At 52.4% G+C, this 17,473-nt stretch overlaps 1 protein-coding gene across 1 annotated transcript in view; it reads left to right on the top strand.

Moving 5' to 3' along the window:
* The window catches only part of IFT172 (intraflagellar transport 172), a 192,286-nt gene that overhangs the window by 72,193 nt on the left and 102,620 nt on the right, over positions 1 to 17,473 (top strand). The window contains 3 exon segments of the mRNA XM_075341695.1: positions 3,765 to 3,872; positions 6,204 to 6,288; positions 7,265 to 7,357. Of these exon segments, the coding sequence (XP_075197810.1) occupies positions 3,765 to 3,872; positions 6,204 to 6,288; positions 7,265 to 7,357 (286 nt within the window).

Below are 17,473 nucleotides of genomic sequence, written 5' to 3'. Positions count from 1 at the left end.
TACTAAGGACCAGGGGCAGTCACTGCGGGGGGAAGACAATACTAAGGAGCATGGGCAGTCACTGCGGGGGAAGACAATACTAAGGACCAGGGGCAGTCACTGCGGGGGGAAGACAATACTAAGGACCAGGGGCAGTCACTGCGGGGGAAGACAATACTAAGGACCAGGGACACTCACTGCGGGGGGAAGACAATACTAAGGACCAGGGGCACTCACTGCGGGGGAAGACAATACTAAGGACCAGGGGCAGTCACTGCGGGGGAAGACAATACTAAGGACCAGGGGGCAGTCACTGCGGGGGGAAGACAATACTAAGGACCAGGGGGCACTCACTGCGGGGGAAGACAATACTAAGGACCAGGGGGCACTCACTGCGGGGGGAAGACAATACTAAGGACCAGGGGCAGTCACTGCGGGGGAAGACAATACTAAGGACCAGGGGCAGTCACTGCAGGGGGAAGACAATACTAAGGACCAGGGGCAGTCACTGCGGGGGGAAGACAATACTAAGGACCAGGGGCAGTCACTGCGGGGGAAGACAATACTAAGGTCCAGGGGGCAGTCACTGCGGGGGAAGACAATACTAAGGTCCAGGGGGCAGTCACTGCGGGGGGAAGACAATACTAAGGACCAGGGGCAGTCACTGCGGGGGGAAGACAATACTAAGGACCAGGGGGCACTCACTGCGGGGGAAGACAATACTAAGGACCAGGGGGCACTCACTGCGGGGGGAAGACAATACTAAGGACCAGGGGCAGTCACTGCGGGGGAAGACAATACTAAGGACCAGGGGCAGTCACTGCGGGGGGAAGACAATACTAAGGACCAGGGGCAGTCACTGCGGGGGAAGACAGTACTAAGGACCAGGGGCAGTCACTGCGGGGGAAGACAATACTAAGGACATGGGGGCATACACTGCGGGGGAAGACAATACTAAGGACCAGGGGCAGTCACTGCGGGGGGAAGACAATACTAAGGACCAGGGGGCACTCACTGCGGGGGAAGACAATACTAAGGACCAGGGGGCACTCACTGCGGGGGGAAGACAGTACTAAGGACCAGGGGCACTCACTGCGAGGGAAGAAAAGCGATTCCGGCAGCTAAATAGGAAAGGGTTCTTTACAGTTAGAGCGGTCAGACTGTGGAATGCGACCACAAGAGGTAGTAATGGCAGATACTATAACAGCTTTTAAAAAAGGGCTGGATGATTTCCTCAGTACACACAACATTGCCGGTTATAAATGACTTAGTGACTAAATGTAGAACTGGTGGAGGAAGGTGAACTAGATGGACCGAGGGCTTTTTTCAACCTTAGTAACTATGTAACTGGTGTGCAGTGTGATGATGGATCTCCTCCTGACGTCTGGGTGTGGTCTCCTCATCATCATCCTGCATACGTCCTGATCACCGGTGGGCAATGTGATGATGGATCTGCTCCTGACGTCTGGGTGCGGTCTCATCATCCTGCATACGTCCTGATCACCGGTGTGCAGTGTGATGATGGATCCTGACGTCTGGGTGTGGTCTCCTCCTCATCATCCTGCATACGTCCTGATCACCGGTGTGCAGTGTGATGATGGATCCTGACGTCTGGGTGCGGTCTCCTCATCATCATCCTGCATACGTCCTGATCACCGGTGTGCAGTGTGATGATGGATCCTGACGTCTGGGTGTGGTCTCCTCCTCATCATCCTGCATACGTCCTGATCACCGGTGTGCAGTGTGATGATGGATCCTGACGTCTGGGTGTGGTCTCCTCCTCATCATCCTGCATACGTCCTGATCACCGGTGTGCAGTGTGATGATGGATCCTGACGTCTGGGTGCGGTCTCCTCATCATCATCCTGCATACGTCCTGATCACCGGTGTGCAGTGTGATGATGGATCCTGACGTCTGGGTGCGGTCTCCTCATCATCCTGCATACGTCCTGATCACCGGTGTGCAGTGTGATGATGGATCTGGTCCTGACGTCTGGGTGTGGTCTCCTCATCATCCTGCATACGTCCTGATCACCGGTGTGCAGTGTGATGATGGATCCTGACGTCTGGGTGCGGTCTCCTCATCATCCTGCATACGTCCTGATCACCGGTGTGCAGTGTGATGATGGATCCTGACGTCTGGGTGTGGTCTCCTCCTCATCATCCTGCATACGTCCTGATCACTGGTGTGCAGTGTGATGATGGATCTCCTCCTGACGTCTGGGTGCGGTCTCCTTATCATCCTGCATACGTCCTGATCACTGGTGTGCAGTGTGATGATGGATCTCCTCCTGACGTCTGGGTGCGGTCTCCTCATCATCCTGCATACGTCCTGATCACCGGTGTGCAGTGTGATGATGGATCTCCTCCTGACGTCTGGGTGCGGTCTCCTCCTCATCATCCTGCATACGTCCTGATCACCGGTGTGCAGTGTGATGATGGATCTCCTCCTGACGTCTGGGTGCGGTCTCCTCATCATCCTGCATACGTCCTGATCACCGGTGTGCAGTGTGATGATGGATCTGCTCCTGACGTCTGGGTGTGGTCTCCTCATCATCCTGCATACGTCCTGATCACCGGTGTGCAGTGTGATGATGGATCCTGACGTCTGGGTGTGGTCTCCTCCTCATCATCCTGCATACGTCCTGATCACCGGTGTGCAGTGTGATGATGGATCCTGACGTCTGGGTGCGGTCTCCTCATCATCATCCTGCATACGTCCTGATCACCGGTGTGCAGTGTGATGATGGATCCTGACGTCTGGGTGTGGTCTCCTCCTCATCATCCTGCATACGTCCTGATCACCGGTGTGCAGTGTGATGATGGATCCTGACGTCTGGGTGCGGTCTCCTCATCATCATCCTGCATACGTCCTGATCACCGGTGTGCAGTGTGATGATGGATCCTAACGTCTGGGTGTGGTCTCCTCCTCATCATCCTGCATACGTCCTGATCACCGGTGTGCAGTGTGATGATGGATCCTGACGTCTGGGTGTGGTCTCCTCCTCATCATCCTGCATACGTCCTGATCACCGGTGTGCAGTGTGATGATGGATCCTGACGTCTGGGTGTGGTCTCCTCCTCATCATCCTGCATACGTCCTGATCACCGGTGTGCAGTGTGATGATGGATCCTGACGTCTGGGTGTGGTCTCCTCCTCATCATCCTGCATACGTCCTGATCACCGGTGTGCAGTGTGATGATGGATCCTGACGTCTGGGTGTGGTCTCCTCCTCATCATCCTGCATACGTCCTGATCACCGGTGTGCAGTGTGATGATGGATCTGCTCCTGACGTCTGGGTGCGGTCTCCTCATCATCCTGCATACGTCCTGATCACCGGTGTGCAGTGTGATGATGGATCCTGACGTCTGGGTGTGGTCTCCTCCTCATCATCCTGCATACGTCCTGATCACCGGTGTGCAGTGTGATGATGGATCCTGACGTCTGGTTGCGGTCTCCTCCTCATCATCCTGCATACGTCCTGATCACCGGTGTGCAGTGTGATGATGGATCTGCTCCTGACGTCTGGGTGTGGTCTCCTCCTCATCATCCTGCATACGTCCTGATCACCGGTGTGCAGTGTGATGATGGATCCTGACGTCTGGGTGCGGTCTCCTCATCATCCTGCATACGTCCTGATCACCGGTGTGCAGTGTGATGATGGATCCTGACGTCTGGGTGTGGTCTCCTCATCCTCTACATCCCTCTTTGACCAGGCGCACTTGCCGTCTATCATTTCTCAGCTCTTCTCCTCTCACGGTCTCTTCCACGTTCTCTCTGCAGAGCGGCCGCTTTCCTTGAAACCTTAGAGATGTCCACAGAGACGGAAGCCATGTGGAAGAGTCTCAGCAAGCTCGCTGTGGAGTCCAGACAGCTGCACGTAGCTGAGCGGTGAGCGGGCACTGTACACACGGGAGTTATATGGGAGAAACACGGGAGGCTACACGAGGGGGAGGAGGGAGCAGCACGGGGTGCTACATGACAGAAAGAGGAGGGAAGCAACACTGGGAAAGAGAAGCAGCACTGGGGCTACATGGGGAAAGAGGAGGGGAGCTGCACACATGGCTACTTGGGGGAAGAGGAGGGGAGCAGCATGGGAGCTACCCGGGGGAAGAGGAGGGGAGCAGCATGGGAGCTACCCGGGGGAAGAGGAGGGGAGCAGCATGGGACCTACCCGGGGGAAGAGGAGGGGAGCAGCATGGTGCACTATACAAGAGGGTGCTATATGAGGGAGGGGGGATGTAGATTATCAGCACCAGAGCTTCATGGGGGGAATGGAGGGAAGCAAAATGGGGAAGAGGAGGGAAGCAGCACTGGGGCTACATGAGGGGAGCAGCACGGGAGCTACCCCGGGGGAAGTGGAGGGGAGCAGCATGGGAGCTACCATTTGAGGAAGAGGAGGGGAGCAGCATGGAGGGGGGAAGAGGAGGGGAGCAGCAAGGTGGCTACCATTTGGGGAAGAGGAGGGGAGCAGCAAGGGGGCTACCATTTGGGGAAGAGGAGGGGAGCAGCAAGGGGGCTACCATTTGGGGAAGAGGAGGGGAGCAGCATGGGAGCTACCCGGGGGAAGAGGAGGGGAGCAGCATGGGAGCTACCCGGGGGAAGAGGAGGGGAGCAGCATGGGAGCTACCCGGGGGAAGAGGAGGGGAGCAGCATGGAGACTACATGGGGGAAGAGGAGGGGAGCAGCATGGGAGCTACCCGGGGGAAGAGGAGGGGAGCAGCATGGGAGCTACCCGGGGGAAGAGGAGGGGAGCAGCATGGAGACTACATGGGGGAAGAGGAGGGGAGCAGCATGGGAGCTACCCGGGGGAAGAGGAGGGGAGTAGCATGGGAGCTACCCAGGGGAAGAGGAGGGGAGCAGCATGGAAGCTACCCGGGGGAAGAGGAGGAGAGCAGCATGGGGGCTACCCAGGGGAAGAGGAGGGGAGCAGCATGGGAGCTACCCGGGGAGTGGAGGGGAGCAGCATGGGAGCTACCCGGGGAAGAGGAGGGGAGCAGCATGGGAGCTACCCGGGGAAGAGGAGGGGAGCAGCATGGGGGCTACCGAGGGGAGCAGCATGGGGGCTACCCAGGGGAAGAGGAGGGGAGCAGCATGGGGGCTACCCAGGGGAAGAGGAGGGGATCAGCATGGGGGCTACCCAGGGGAAGAGGAGGGGAGCAGCATGGGGGCTACCCAGGGGAAGAGGAGGGGAGCAGCATGGGGGCTACCCAGGGGAAGAGGAGGGGAGCAGCATGGGGGCTACCCAGGGGAAGAGGAGGGGAGCAGCATGGGGGCTACCCAGGGAAAGAGGAGGGGAGCAGCATGGGGGCTACCCAGGGGAAGAGGAGGGGAGCAGCATGGGGGCTACCCAGGGGAAGAGGAGGGGAGCAGCATGGGGGCTACCCAGGGGAAGAGGAGGGGAGCAGCATGGGGGCTACCCAGGGGAAGAGGAGGGGAGCAGCATGGGAGCTACCCGGGGAAGAGGAGGGGAGCAGCATGGGAGCTACCCGGGGAAGAGGAGGGGAGCAGCATGGGAGCTACCCGGGGAAGAGGAGGGGAGCAGCATGGGGGCTACCCGGGGAAGAGGAGGAGAGCAGCATGGGCGCTACCCGGGGGAAGAGGAGGAGAGCAGCATGGGAGCTACCCGGGGAAGAGGAGAGGAGCAGCATGGGAGCTACTTTGGGAAGAGGAGGAGAGCAGCATGGAGGGGGGGGGGGCGAGGAGGGGAGCAGCATGGGGGCTACCCGGGGAAGAGGAGGAGAGCAGCATGGGCGCTACCCGGGGGAAGAGGAGGAGAGCAGCATGGGAGCTACCCGGGGAAGAGGAGAGGAGCAGCATGGGAGCTACTTTGGGAAGAGGAGGAGAGCAGCATGGAGGGGGGGGCGAGGAGGGGAGCAGCATGGGAGCTACCCGGGGAAGAGGAGGAGGAGGAAGAGGAGTGGAGCAGCATGGGAGTTACCCGGGGAAGAGGAGGAGGAGGAGGAGGGGAGCAGCATGGGAGTTACCCGGGGAAGAGGAGGAGGAGGAAGAGGAGTGGAGCAGCATGGGAGTTACCCGGGGAAGAGGAGGAGGAAGAGGAGGGGAGCAGCATGGGAGTTACTCGGGGAAGAGGAAGAGGAGGGGAATGCTGCGGGGTTAGTAATCGTCGCCCTTTTCCATCGCTCTTCTCACTGTCTGTCTGTTGTGGTTATTGCCTCCTGGGATGATTGTTAATCTGTGTTTTTTGGTTTTTTTTGTCAGATGTTTCTCGGCGCTGGGAGATGTCGCCAAAGCCAAATTTTTGCGCAACACCAATGAGATTGCCGATCAGAGCGCAGCTGAACTTGTGAGTATCCAGCATGACTTGTTCTACAGATGAGCGGTGCTGGTGAGCGGAGGGGCGAGTGGTGCTGACAGACGCCCACATCTCCCTGGGGGCAAGCGGTGATGGCGGCTGCCCACATCTCCCTGGGGGGCAAGCGGTGATGGCGGCTGCCCACATCTCCCTGGAGGGCAAGCGGTGATGGCGGCTGCCCACATCTCCCTGGGGGGCAAGCGGTGATGGCGGCTGCCCACATCTCCCTGGGGAACAAGCGGTGATGGCGGCTGCCCACATCTCCCTGGGGAACAAGCGGTGATGGCGGCTGCCCACATCTCCCTGGGGGGCGAGCGGTGATGGCGGCTGCCCACATCTCCCTGGGGGGCGAGCGGTGATGGCGGCTGCCCACATCTCCCTGGGGGGCAAGCGGTGATGGCGGCTGCCCACATCTCCCTGGGGGGCGAGTGGTGCTGACGGACGCCCACATCTCCCTGGGGGGCAAGCTTGCTGACGGATGCCCACATCTCCCTGGGGAGCAAGCGGTGATGGCGGCTGCCCACATTTCCCTAGGAGGCAAGCGGTGATGGCGGCTGCCCACATCTCCCTGGGGGGCAAGCGGTGATGGCGGCTGCACACATCTCCCTGGGGGGCAAGCGGTGATGGCGGCTGCACACATGTCCCTGAGGGGCGAGCGGAGTCGGCAGTTGCTCACATCTCCCTGGGGGGCAAGCGGTGATGGCGGCTGCCCACATGTCCCTGAGGGGCGAGCGGAGTCGGCAGTTGCTCACATCTCCCTGGGGGGCAAGCGGTGATGGCGGCTGCCCACATGTCCCTGAGGGGCGAGCGGAGTCGGCAGTTGCTCACATCTCTCGGGAGGGGGGGAGCGAGTGAGCGGTGTGCAGATTTGAGGTGACCTGTGGTGTCGCACCTGGAGATCTGTTATTCACCCCCAGTCACAGATCTTTGTGGCCTCTTGATTATTGTTGCCTTTTTCTTCTTCCAGGGTGGTGATGGTTCAAGAAATTATAAGGTACAAGCCCGACTGGCCATGCTGGAGCGCAACTACAAGCTGGCCGAGATGATCCTCTTAGAACAAGTAAGTGAAGAAAGCCATAAAAAGTCATTGTGCATGAAGATGTGACCTGTCATCTGTATACTGCATGTGCGGGGGAATACCGGTGTATATAGGGCCTGACCTGTCATACATACCTGTGTGTATATAGAAGGTGACCTGTCATATATACCACATGTAAGGGGGGGCGATACCTGTATATAGTGAGTGGGGGAGACGATGCCAGCATATATCACATGTCATATATACTAAGTCTGGGGGCAAAATACCTGTGTGTGTGGGGGGGGGGATGCGCGTGACTGGTCATATACACTCCCTGTCAGAAGTTCTGTGGCTTATCCATGTAATGTAAACAAAAGCTTATAACCCGACTTTAAATTCATCCATTGGTTTCATAAATTACTCTTTTGAAAGCTGAAACCCTCCCACATTTGGTTTAGGTTATGAAAATAAAGTTGCTGCACAGCTGAAATATTTATCATTTAATGAGCACAGAAAGGTCAGATTTTGGCAAGACAAGAGTTCTGTCGCCCTCAGAAAGTAATGTAAAATTCACACAAATAATTAGCTTCTAATACAAAGATATGCTGCATAACATTGGAGAATGAGGTTCTGGTGCTATTAGAGCCATATGTAATATTTTGTGTGACTTCCATGAGCTTGAAGGACGGCATCCATGAGGCTCAACAATGATTCATACAATTTATTGATGAAGTCATCAGGAATAGCAGAGAATGCATCTTACATGCCTCCAGAGGTCATCTAGAGTCTTTGGTTTTGTCTTCCAAGCTTCCTCTTTCATCCGACCCCAAACATGCTCAATGATGCTCATGTCTGGTGACTGGGCTGGCCAGTCCTTGAGCACCTTGATCTTCTTTGCCAGGAGGACCTTTGTTGTAGAGATGGATGTATGAGATGGAGACCATCCTGCTGCAGAATGTGACCCCTTTTATGATTGGGAATGTAAGAGGTAGCTAATACTTCTTGATATTTTAGGCTATTGATATTGCCTTCCACCTTGCAAATGTTTTGCACACCCCCATACTGAATGTAACCCCAGACCATGATCTTTCCACCGCCACACTTACCTGTTTTCTGGATCCATACGGGCTCCAGTAGGTCTCCTGCAGTATTTGCGGCGGCTGTGGTGTAATTCAACTGAAGATTCATCAGAGAAATCCACCTTCTGCCACTTTTCCAGCGTCCATCTGTTTAGCAGGCTGCGGGACTTGGCAAATGCCACATGGTAATTTAATTGCCTTTTGTTTAGTGCTGGCTTCTGGCCACTGATTCGACCATGGAGGCCATTTCGAGACAGAATCCTACAAACTGTTCTAGGTGACACAGGGACTTGAGGTGACCAGGCCTGTTGGAGCTCTGCTGCAGTGGAAGAGGGGCAGGCTTTGGATTTTCCTCCTGAGAAGTTGTCTTGCGGGGTCTGCCGGACCTGAGCTTGTCATAAACATCTCCAGTCTCTTCATATCTTTATTTAATTCTTTGTAGTTGACGCTGAGACACATTAAAGGTGCAGCCACCTCTGCAGTGGATATGGTCTTCAGCCTCTTGATGATCAAGGCTTTGGTCACAGGGTGGATTTTTGGCATGTTGTCAGAGGTCAAGCTGCAGTTCAGCTGAAGGTCTGGGGTGCTGGGTTTCTTTTTATATTCACCCACTAATTAACCCATCATTTAGTGAGCACAGGTGAGGATGTAAACTAGGATTGGGTGCATTATATGACAAGGAGACAAAACTCTTGTCTTGCCAAAATCTGACCTTTCTGTGTTCATTAAATGATCAATATTTCAGCTTTGCAGCAACTTTATTTTCATAACCTAAACCAAATTTGGGAGGGTTCCAGCTTTCAAAAGAGTAATTTATGAAACCAATGGATGAATTTAAAGTCCAGTTATAAGCTTCTATTTACGTAGCATGGATAAGCGACAGAACTTCTGTCAGGGACTGTATACTGCGTCATGGGAGTAACCGGTCATATATACCACGTGTGAGGACCAATATCGGTATATACAGTGACTTGCAAAAGTTTGTGCACCCTTGGTCAAAATTACTGTTATTGTGAACAGTTAATCGAGTTGAAGGTGAATTGATCTCCAAAAGGCAGAAAGTTACAGATGACGCATTTACTTTGTATTTTAGGAGAAAAAAATATTTTTTGATTTTACACTTTAAAATAAGAAAGGAAAATCATCTGATGCAAAAGTCTGTGCACCCTGCATGATTAGTATCTGGTAGCACACCCTTTGGTGAATATCACAGCTTGTAAATGCTTTTTGTCGCAGCCAAGAATCTTTCAGTTCTTGTTGGAAAGATTTTCATCATTTTTGTGAGATTTCTGTTTCTTCTTGCATGCACTGCTCTTCCTTGGAGACATCTTCCAGTTCTGTGAGATTCCTGGCTCATCTTGCATGCACTACTCTTCCTAGGAGACATCTTCCAGTTCTGTGAGATTCCTGGCTCGTCTTGCATGCACTACTCTTCCTAGGAGACATCTTCCAGTTCTGTGAGATTCCTGGCTCGTCTTTCATACACTGCTCTGCCTTGGAGACGTCTTCCAGGTCTGTGAGATTCTTGGCTCGTCTTGCATGCACTGCTCTGCCTTGGAGAAGTATTCCAGTTCTCTGAGATTCCTGGCTCGTCTTGCATGCTCTGCTTTTCCTAGGAGACGTCTTTCAGTTCTGTGAGATTCCTGGCTCATCTTGCATGCACTGCTCTGCCTTGGAAACGTCTTCCAGTTCTGTGAGATTCCTGGCTCGTCTTGCATGCACTGCTCTGCCTTGGAGACGTCTTCCAGTTCTGTGAGATTCCTGGCTCGTCTTGCATGCACTGCTCTGCCTTGGAGAGGTCTTCCAGTTCTGTGAGATTCCTGGCTCGTCTTGCATGCACTGCTTTTCCTTGGAGACGTCTTCCAGTTCTGTGAGCTTCCTGGCTCGTCTTGCATGCACTGCTCTGCCTTGGAGAGGTCTTCCAGTTCTGTGAGATTCCTGGCTCGTCTTGCATGCACTGCTTTTCCTTGGAGACGTCTTCCAGTTCTGTGAGCTTCCTGGCTCGTCTTGCATGCACTGCTTTTCCTTGGAGACGTCTTCCAGTTCTGTGAGCTTCCTGGCTCGTCTTGCATGCACTGCTCTGCCTTGGAGAGGTCTTCCAGTTCTGTGAGCTTCCTGGCTCGTCTTGCATGCTGCGCTCTGCCTTGGAGACGTCTTCCAGTTCTGTGAGATTCCTGGCTCGTCTTGCATGCACTGCTCTTCCTTGGAGATGTCTTCCAGTTCTGTGAGATTCCTGGCTCGTCTTGCATGCACTGCTCTGCTTTGGAGACGTCTTCCAGTTCTGTGAGCTTCCTGGCTCGTCTTGCATGCACTGCTGTTCCTTGGAGACATATTCCAGTTCTGTGAGATTCCTGGCTCGTCTTGCATTCTCTGCTCTTTTGAGATCTAGCCACAGAATTTCAATGATGTTGAGATGAGGGGACTGAGGCCATTGTAAAACCTTCAGATTCGCTTTTTGAGGTCGCCTATTGTGGATTTTGACTTGTATGTAGGATCATTATCCATTTGTAGAACCCATCCCTTTTTTTTTCTCCTCTTTGCAACTTCAGCTTTTTACAGATGTTTTGTTTGGATCAAGAATTTGTGGAAGTTTCATTGAATCCATTCTTCCCGCTACCCATGAAATGTTCCCCGTGCCATTGGCTGCAGCACAACTCCAAACCATGATTGATCCACCCCCATGCTTAATGGTTGGTGACATGTTATTTTCTAGAATTCTGTGCCCTTTCTTCTCCACACATACCTTTTGATTATTGTGGCCAGAGATCTATTTTAACCTCATCGCTCCACAGGACTTGTTTCCAGAATACATCAGGCCTGTTTGATTTTCTTTTGCTACGTCTGAGGCTGACTTTTATGGTGAGGACGCAGGAGAGGATTTCTTCTGATGACTCTTCCATGATGGCCATATTTGTGCAGATGACTCTGAGCAGTAAAATAATATACCACAACTCCAGAGTCTGATAAATGTTCCTGAGGGTCTTTTACAGTCAGGCAGAGGTTCTGATTTGCCTCTCTAGCAATCCTACCAGCAGCCCTCACAGAAATTTAGCTTGGTCTTCTAGACCTTGTCTTGACCTCCACTATTCCTGGTACCAGCCATTTCTTAATTACATTATGAACTAAGGAACGGGCAATTTGAAAACACTTTGCTATCTTATAGTCTTCTCCTGCTGTGCGGTCCTCCACCATTTTCAGAGTGCTAGGCAGCTGCTTAGAAGAACGCATGGCTGCTGTGTTTTGGCACAAGTTAGAGGAGGCCGGGTGTTTATAAAGCCGTGAAACTTGCCTTTCCTAATGATGATAGTGAACAAGCCATAACCCAACAGGCTAATTAAGGATTGAATCCTTGGTGAGCGTTATCTTCTTTGGTGCACAAACATTTGCATCGGATCATTTTCCTTTTTGTAATTTTTATGTTTTAATGGTTTTGGGTTTTTTTGTTTTGTTTTTTTTTTTAAATAACACACTTTTTGTAATTTTTAAAGTGTAAAATATAGTTATTGTTTCATTTTTTGTTTTTTTTTTTTTTGTCAAAGGAAATGTGACATCTGTAACTTTGTCTTTTAGAGATAATTTCATCTTCAAATACAGAACTGTTCCCAATAATAGTATTTTGGGAGTGCTGTGTGTGACCTCTTATATGTTCCGTATGTGCGGGATCGATACCAGTATATAGGGGTGACCGGTCATATATACTGCATGTGGGGGGCGAGACTGGTATATAGCGGGTGTCCACACATATAAACTGAGGTCCTGAGATCTGAGGACAGAGACGAGTCTTCGTGATTTCAGCTCTGCAGGCCACTGTTTTTGATGTAAAATGAAACAGCTGAGATGTAATGAAGGTGGAGACAAAAATCTCCTGGAAATCATTTAGGAATTGTAGTCGTATTTTCCCTACATTATAACAACTCTGTATAGAGCGAGCGTGTCCGGCTCCAGGAACGGAAACTGGCGGCGTCTGTCCGTACCCTCGGTGCGGCGTCTGTCCGTACCCTCAGTGCGGCGTCTGTCCGTACAGTCGGTGCGGCGTCTGTCCGTACCCTCGGTGCGGCGTCTGTCCGTACCCTCGGTGCGGCGTCTGTCCGTACCCTCGGTGCGGCGTCTGTCCTTTCCCTATGTCTGGCGTCTGTCCGTACCGTCGGTGCGGCGTCTGTCCGTACCGTCGGTGCGGCGTCTGTCCGTACAGTCGGTGCGGCGTCTGTCCGTACCGTCGGTGCGGCGTCTGTCCGTACCCTCGGTGCGGCGTCTGTCCGTACCCTCGGTGCGGCGTCTGTCCGTACCCTCGGTGCGGCGTCTGTCCGTACCCTCGGTGCGGCGTCTGTCCGTACCCTCGGTGCGGCGTCTGTCCTTTCCCTATGTCTGGCATCTGTCCGTACCGTCGGTGCGGCGTCTGTCCGTACCGTCGGTGCGGCGTCTGTCCGTACCCTCGGTGCGGCGTCTGTCCTTTCCCTATGTCTGGCATCTGTCCGTACCGTCGGTGCGGCGTCTGTCCGTACAGTCGGTGCGGCGTCTGTCCGTACCCTTGGTGCGGCGTCTGTCCGTACCCTCGGTGCGGCGTCTGTCCGTACCCTCGGTGCGGCGTCTGTCCGTACCGTCGGTGCGGCGTCTGTCCTTTCCCTATGTCTGGCATCTGTCCGTACCCTCGGTGCGGCGTCTGTCCGTACCCTCGGTGCGGCGTCTGTCCGTACCCTCGGTGCGGCGTCGGTCCGTACCCTCGGTGCGGCGTCTGTCCGTACCGTCGGTGCGGCGTCTGTCCTTTCCCTATGTCTGGCATCTGTCCGTACCGGCAGTGTGTCTTGCTGCTGCTCTGCAGGGTGAAGAATGGACCTATGCGAGAGTTCTGCAGGGCCAGTAGGAGGGAGATGTTGTCCTGTACTGCAGGCATAGATCCTGGGTCCAGTGGATCTTGACTCCTGCCCCTCCCTTGGTTCAGGCACAGGGGAGTCCGTAGCCGGAGGTACCATGAGACGTCTTCTTATTTTCGGACGGCCACTTCCAAGTTCAGAAGTCTGGGCCGGATATCACGCGATACACCGGGAAAGCTCACAGCAACCAAACACTTCTGAGTTCTGGGGCCTGAGGAAACCTCACGCTGATGTGGGAGCGCTCCGCAGAAACACGTGTGTGCAGAGGCTGGGCCACGTATGACGCAGTAACTAGCCACTTCTAGGTCGAAGGTTGGGGCTGGGGGGTGTCGGACTCTTCTGAAGATTGGTGATTTAGCACACGTGGAGCTAGTAGGGCAGCCCTTCCCATCTTGCCTGACCTACTGTTGATTGCAATAAGCAGGGGATGTGCAGCTACACAGACGGCACATGGACTATCTCACAATGCCCAGCGGTGATGGAAACCACCCCAAACCTCCTCCCAGCTTGGCAGTTTCCAGTGTATAGGGAGGGCGAGTACTCTTGTATGGTGTCATACTGACTGGTCGTTATTGATATGTAGGATGGGCCTAGAAAGTCGGCAACAAAGAATGTGGCTCTGCAGAGAAAATGTACCCAAAGCATCTGTCGGCAAGCTTCTTAGTGCCTTCATGGAGAAAACTTCATTGATTAACAATGAAGTCAAAGGAAGGGTTAGCAGGGAATGGCTTCAGACCAGAGCTCCCTCCTCCTCTTCTGGTAGACGTTATATTCCAGTGATTGTTCAGATTCCTCCTCCTCGGACGGTGAACATGGGCAGCCCGGCTTTCAGGTAGAAGACACAGCCACATTTCTTACATTTCTTAGATCTACTATGGGGCTAGAGTCTCCAGAGAACATGTATCTGTGCAGGCTTCTATGTTCAGTGGCTTAGAAGACCATCGCTGGTCAATAAGTCTACATTCCTCATTGGGAAGGAGTGCAAGAAAACCCTTAAGAAGGTCTCAGTGCCCAACACACCTAAGAGGAAGTATCCGTGTGATGAGGATCTATGTGAGACTTAGGAGAAATCCCCTAACATTGATGTGGCAGTGGCCAAAATATCCTGAAACGTCTCCCTTCCATTTCAATATCTTGGCTCACTCAATGATCCTTTTAGATAGTAAGCTGATTATGTTCCTTAAAGGAGCCTGGGAAGCAGCAGCCGGTTCCTTTTAACCCAGTATATCGCCTACTTGTACAGTGAAGTACCTGATTAAATGGCTACGGGATTAGGATTCTTAAATAAGAAATAAGTGTGAGGGATCAACCAGTGGAAGCTTTACGAACTATCGTGAAGCCAGCTGACTTTCTGGCCGACACTTCAGTGCGTAGCATTGGGTTTGCCGCCCGTCCTGTACGCTCTCATACTCCACCCGTAGAGCCCTCTGCCTTAAAGACTGGTCAGCAGACCTTCAGTCCAAGGTGAAGTGGTGTGCTGTTCCTTCTCAGGGTGGTTATTTGTTCAGCTCTGTCTTGGATGAAATCCTCAAGAAAGCAGCAGACAAGGGCCCAGGGGGTAGAGGGAATTGCAGTGACAAGGGTGGACGGCCCTGGGACGAGATAAGGGCCAGGACACCAGGTTCTTGTTCAGTAAACCCACATCTCAGTAGGAGGAGCAATGTCTTTTGTTGAGCTCTGCCTCGATTCTGGCTGTCCATTGGGTTCAATTTCATACCAGATATCTTCATACGGAGATCCTTGCAATACAGACCAATGGGACAAGTCCACTTGTCAGCAGAGCTTCTGGATCCCTTGGAATGGTGGATGGACAGGACCTCTTTAGTTCCCCCATCAACAGTTGAGAAATTGATGGTGATTACCACGGATGCGAGTCCAGAAGGATTCAGAGTTCACCTGGATGGTCCCTATTTTTCAGGGTCTATGGAATACTACACTGAGAAACCGTTTAGCAAACCTAAAAGAGATGACAGCAGCCAGAAAGACCACTCAGGTGTCTTTGGAGTGGCCTACGGGAAGAAACGTGATAATCGTGTCCGACAACGGTACAACTCTAAATATCAACGAGGAACCAGATCCGGTACACTGAGGTCTGAAGTGAGGAAAATCTGAATTGCAGAAAGGAATCCTTTATCCCTATTAGCCCGGTACTTAAGGGTTCAGAAAATATATTATAACCGACTACCTAAGTCACTTTACGAAGTCATGGAGAATCGGAATTGGGAAATTTTCAGTTAAAATCGTGCCCTATGTGGTCTCCCAGAAATAGGTGTATTCGCTCTCTGGGGAATCGCCAGGTGGAAGTATTCTTTTCCCTAAATCCAGGGAAATGCCTAAATGGAGTGGATGCCCTTCAACAGAAGTGGTATTTTCATCTAGTCTTTGCTTTCCCGCCCCCTCCTCTAATCCCAATTGTATTTATGAAAATATGCCATGACTGGGCCAGAGTCCTACTGGTTGCTCCCTTTTGGCCCAGAAGGGCATGGTTTACCTGTCTGAGAATTATTTCTGTCTGGGACCCACAGATATGTCCCAACATTCCCAATCTTCTATCCCAATGTCCAGTTCTCCACACTCAGGTCCACAACCTAGACCTAAATGTATAGAATGTGAAAGGGGATGATCATCCCGGGCTTCTCAAGGAACTTGGTGTCTACTTTTAAGTAGGAAAAAGGTTATGTCACGTAAATACGCTAAGGGATGGAACAAATTTCTGGAATTCTCCGGGTGAACCCATCAACAGGTTCCCTTTTACAGAGATAATGGAGCTCCTTCAGAAGGTCCTTGAAAGCGGCCTCTCCACTAGTACACTAACAGTTCAGGTCTCTGTCCTAGGGGCGCTATGTAATAAAAAGATTGCTGACCACCCATGGCTGCGTAGGTTCATCAAAGATTCATTTTCTTCCAGTCCAGTAAGTGGTCCTAAGATCGCCGCTTGGGATCTAAATCTAGTTGTGAATGCCCTCACAAAATAACTTTTTTGAGCATTAAGGTTGTCACCCAAAATACGATCCTCCTAGTAGCCCTAACTTTGGCTAGACGTGGCCATCTAAATAAATCCACCCTTCACAACTATCCTAGAGGACAGCGCAATATAACAACTTGACTTGTCTTTTCTTCCAAGGGTAGTCTCCAGGTTTCACAGATCCCAGGAAATAGTCCTTCCCTTTGTGACAACCCAAAATCACATGGTGAGCATGTCATTCACTCCTTAATGTCAGGAGTTGCCTCCTTACATGCCCTGAAGTCACAGGCTCCTGGCGGAAGTCTTTGGATGAGAGACCCAAGTATTTCTAGTTGCCGATATCTGGCAATGTCTTTATCATGTGACTCCTCTTTATGCGGTGTAAACGCACTTCAGGTGCATGGAGAGACGTTTTATGCTGTAGGTTTCCTGTTCCTGGAGGCAGATACTTTCTCTCGGTGTGGCGCTGTCATGGTTCAGGAACATCATATTATCAGTAATTATAATTTTTCTACAAAGCCTCCGCATTTCAGGGCTCAGAAGTAATTGGACACGTTACTTTTCCCATAAATAAAATGTCCATGTTTAACCCTTTGTAGAGAATCCTTTGCAGCAATGAGTGAAATCTTCTGGCAATGGACATCTCCATCCCTCACCTCCTCTGGTGTGAGATTTCTGGCCATGGACGTCCTTGTCATCGGTGTCCTCTGGTGTGAGATTTCTGGCCATGGATGTCCTTGTCGCCAGTGTCCTCTGGTGTTAAGCTTCCGGCTATGGACATTTCCTTCGCCAGTCTCCTCCTGCGTGAGGTTTCCGGTCATAGATATCTTCATCGCCAGTCTCCTCCGGTGTGAGGCTTCCAGTCATGGACGTTTCCATTGCTGGTCTCCTCTGGTGACCCCTCTGTATCTGCTGCACCTTGTGGTGACCCCTCTGTATTTCCACCTTCTGGTGACCCATCTGTATCTGCACCTTGTGGTGACTCCTCTGTATTTCCACCTTCTGGTGACCCATCTGTATCTGCACCTTGTGGTGTCCCCTCTGTATTTCCACCTTCTGGTGACCCATCTGTATCTGCACCTTGTGGTGTCCCCTCTGTATTTTCTCCTTCTGGTGACCCATCTGTATCTGCACCTTGTGGTGTCCCCTCTGTATTTTCTCCTTGTGGTGACCCCTCTGTATCTGCACCTTGTGGTGACCCCTCTGTATTTGCTCCTTGTGGTGACCCCTCTGTATCTGCTGC

Source organism: Anomaloglossus baeobatrachus, chromosome 3, assembly GCF_048569485.1.
Source record: "Anomaloglossus baeobatrachus isolate aAnoBae1 chromosome 3, aAnoBae1.hap1, whole genome shotgun sequence".
NCBI classification, from domain to species: domain Eukaryota; kingdom Metazoa; phylum Chordata; class Amphibia; order Anura; family Aromobatidae; genus Anomaloglossus; species Anomaloglossus baeobatrachus.
The sequence above is the reverse complement of the archived record's forward strand: the minus strand, read 5'-3'. Positions and strand labels throughout refer to the sequence as shown.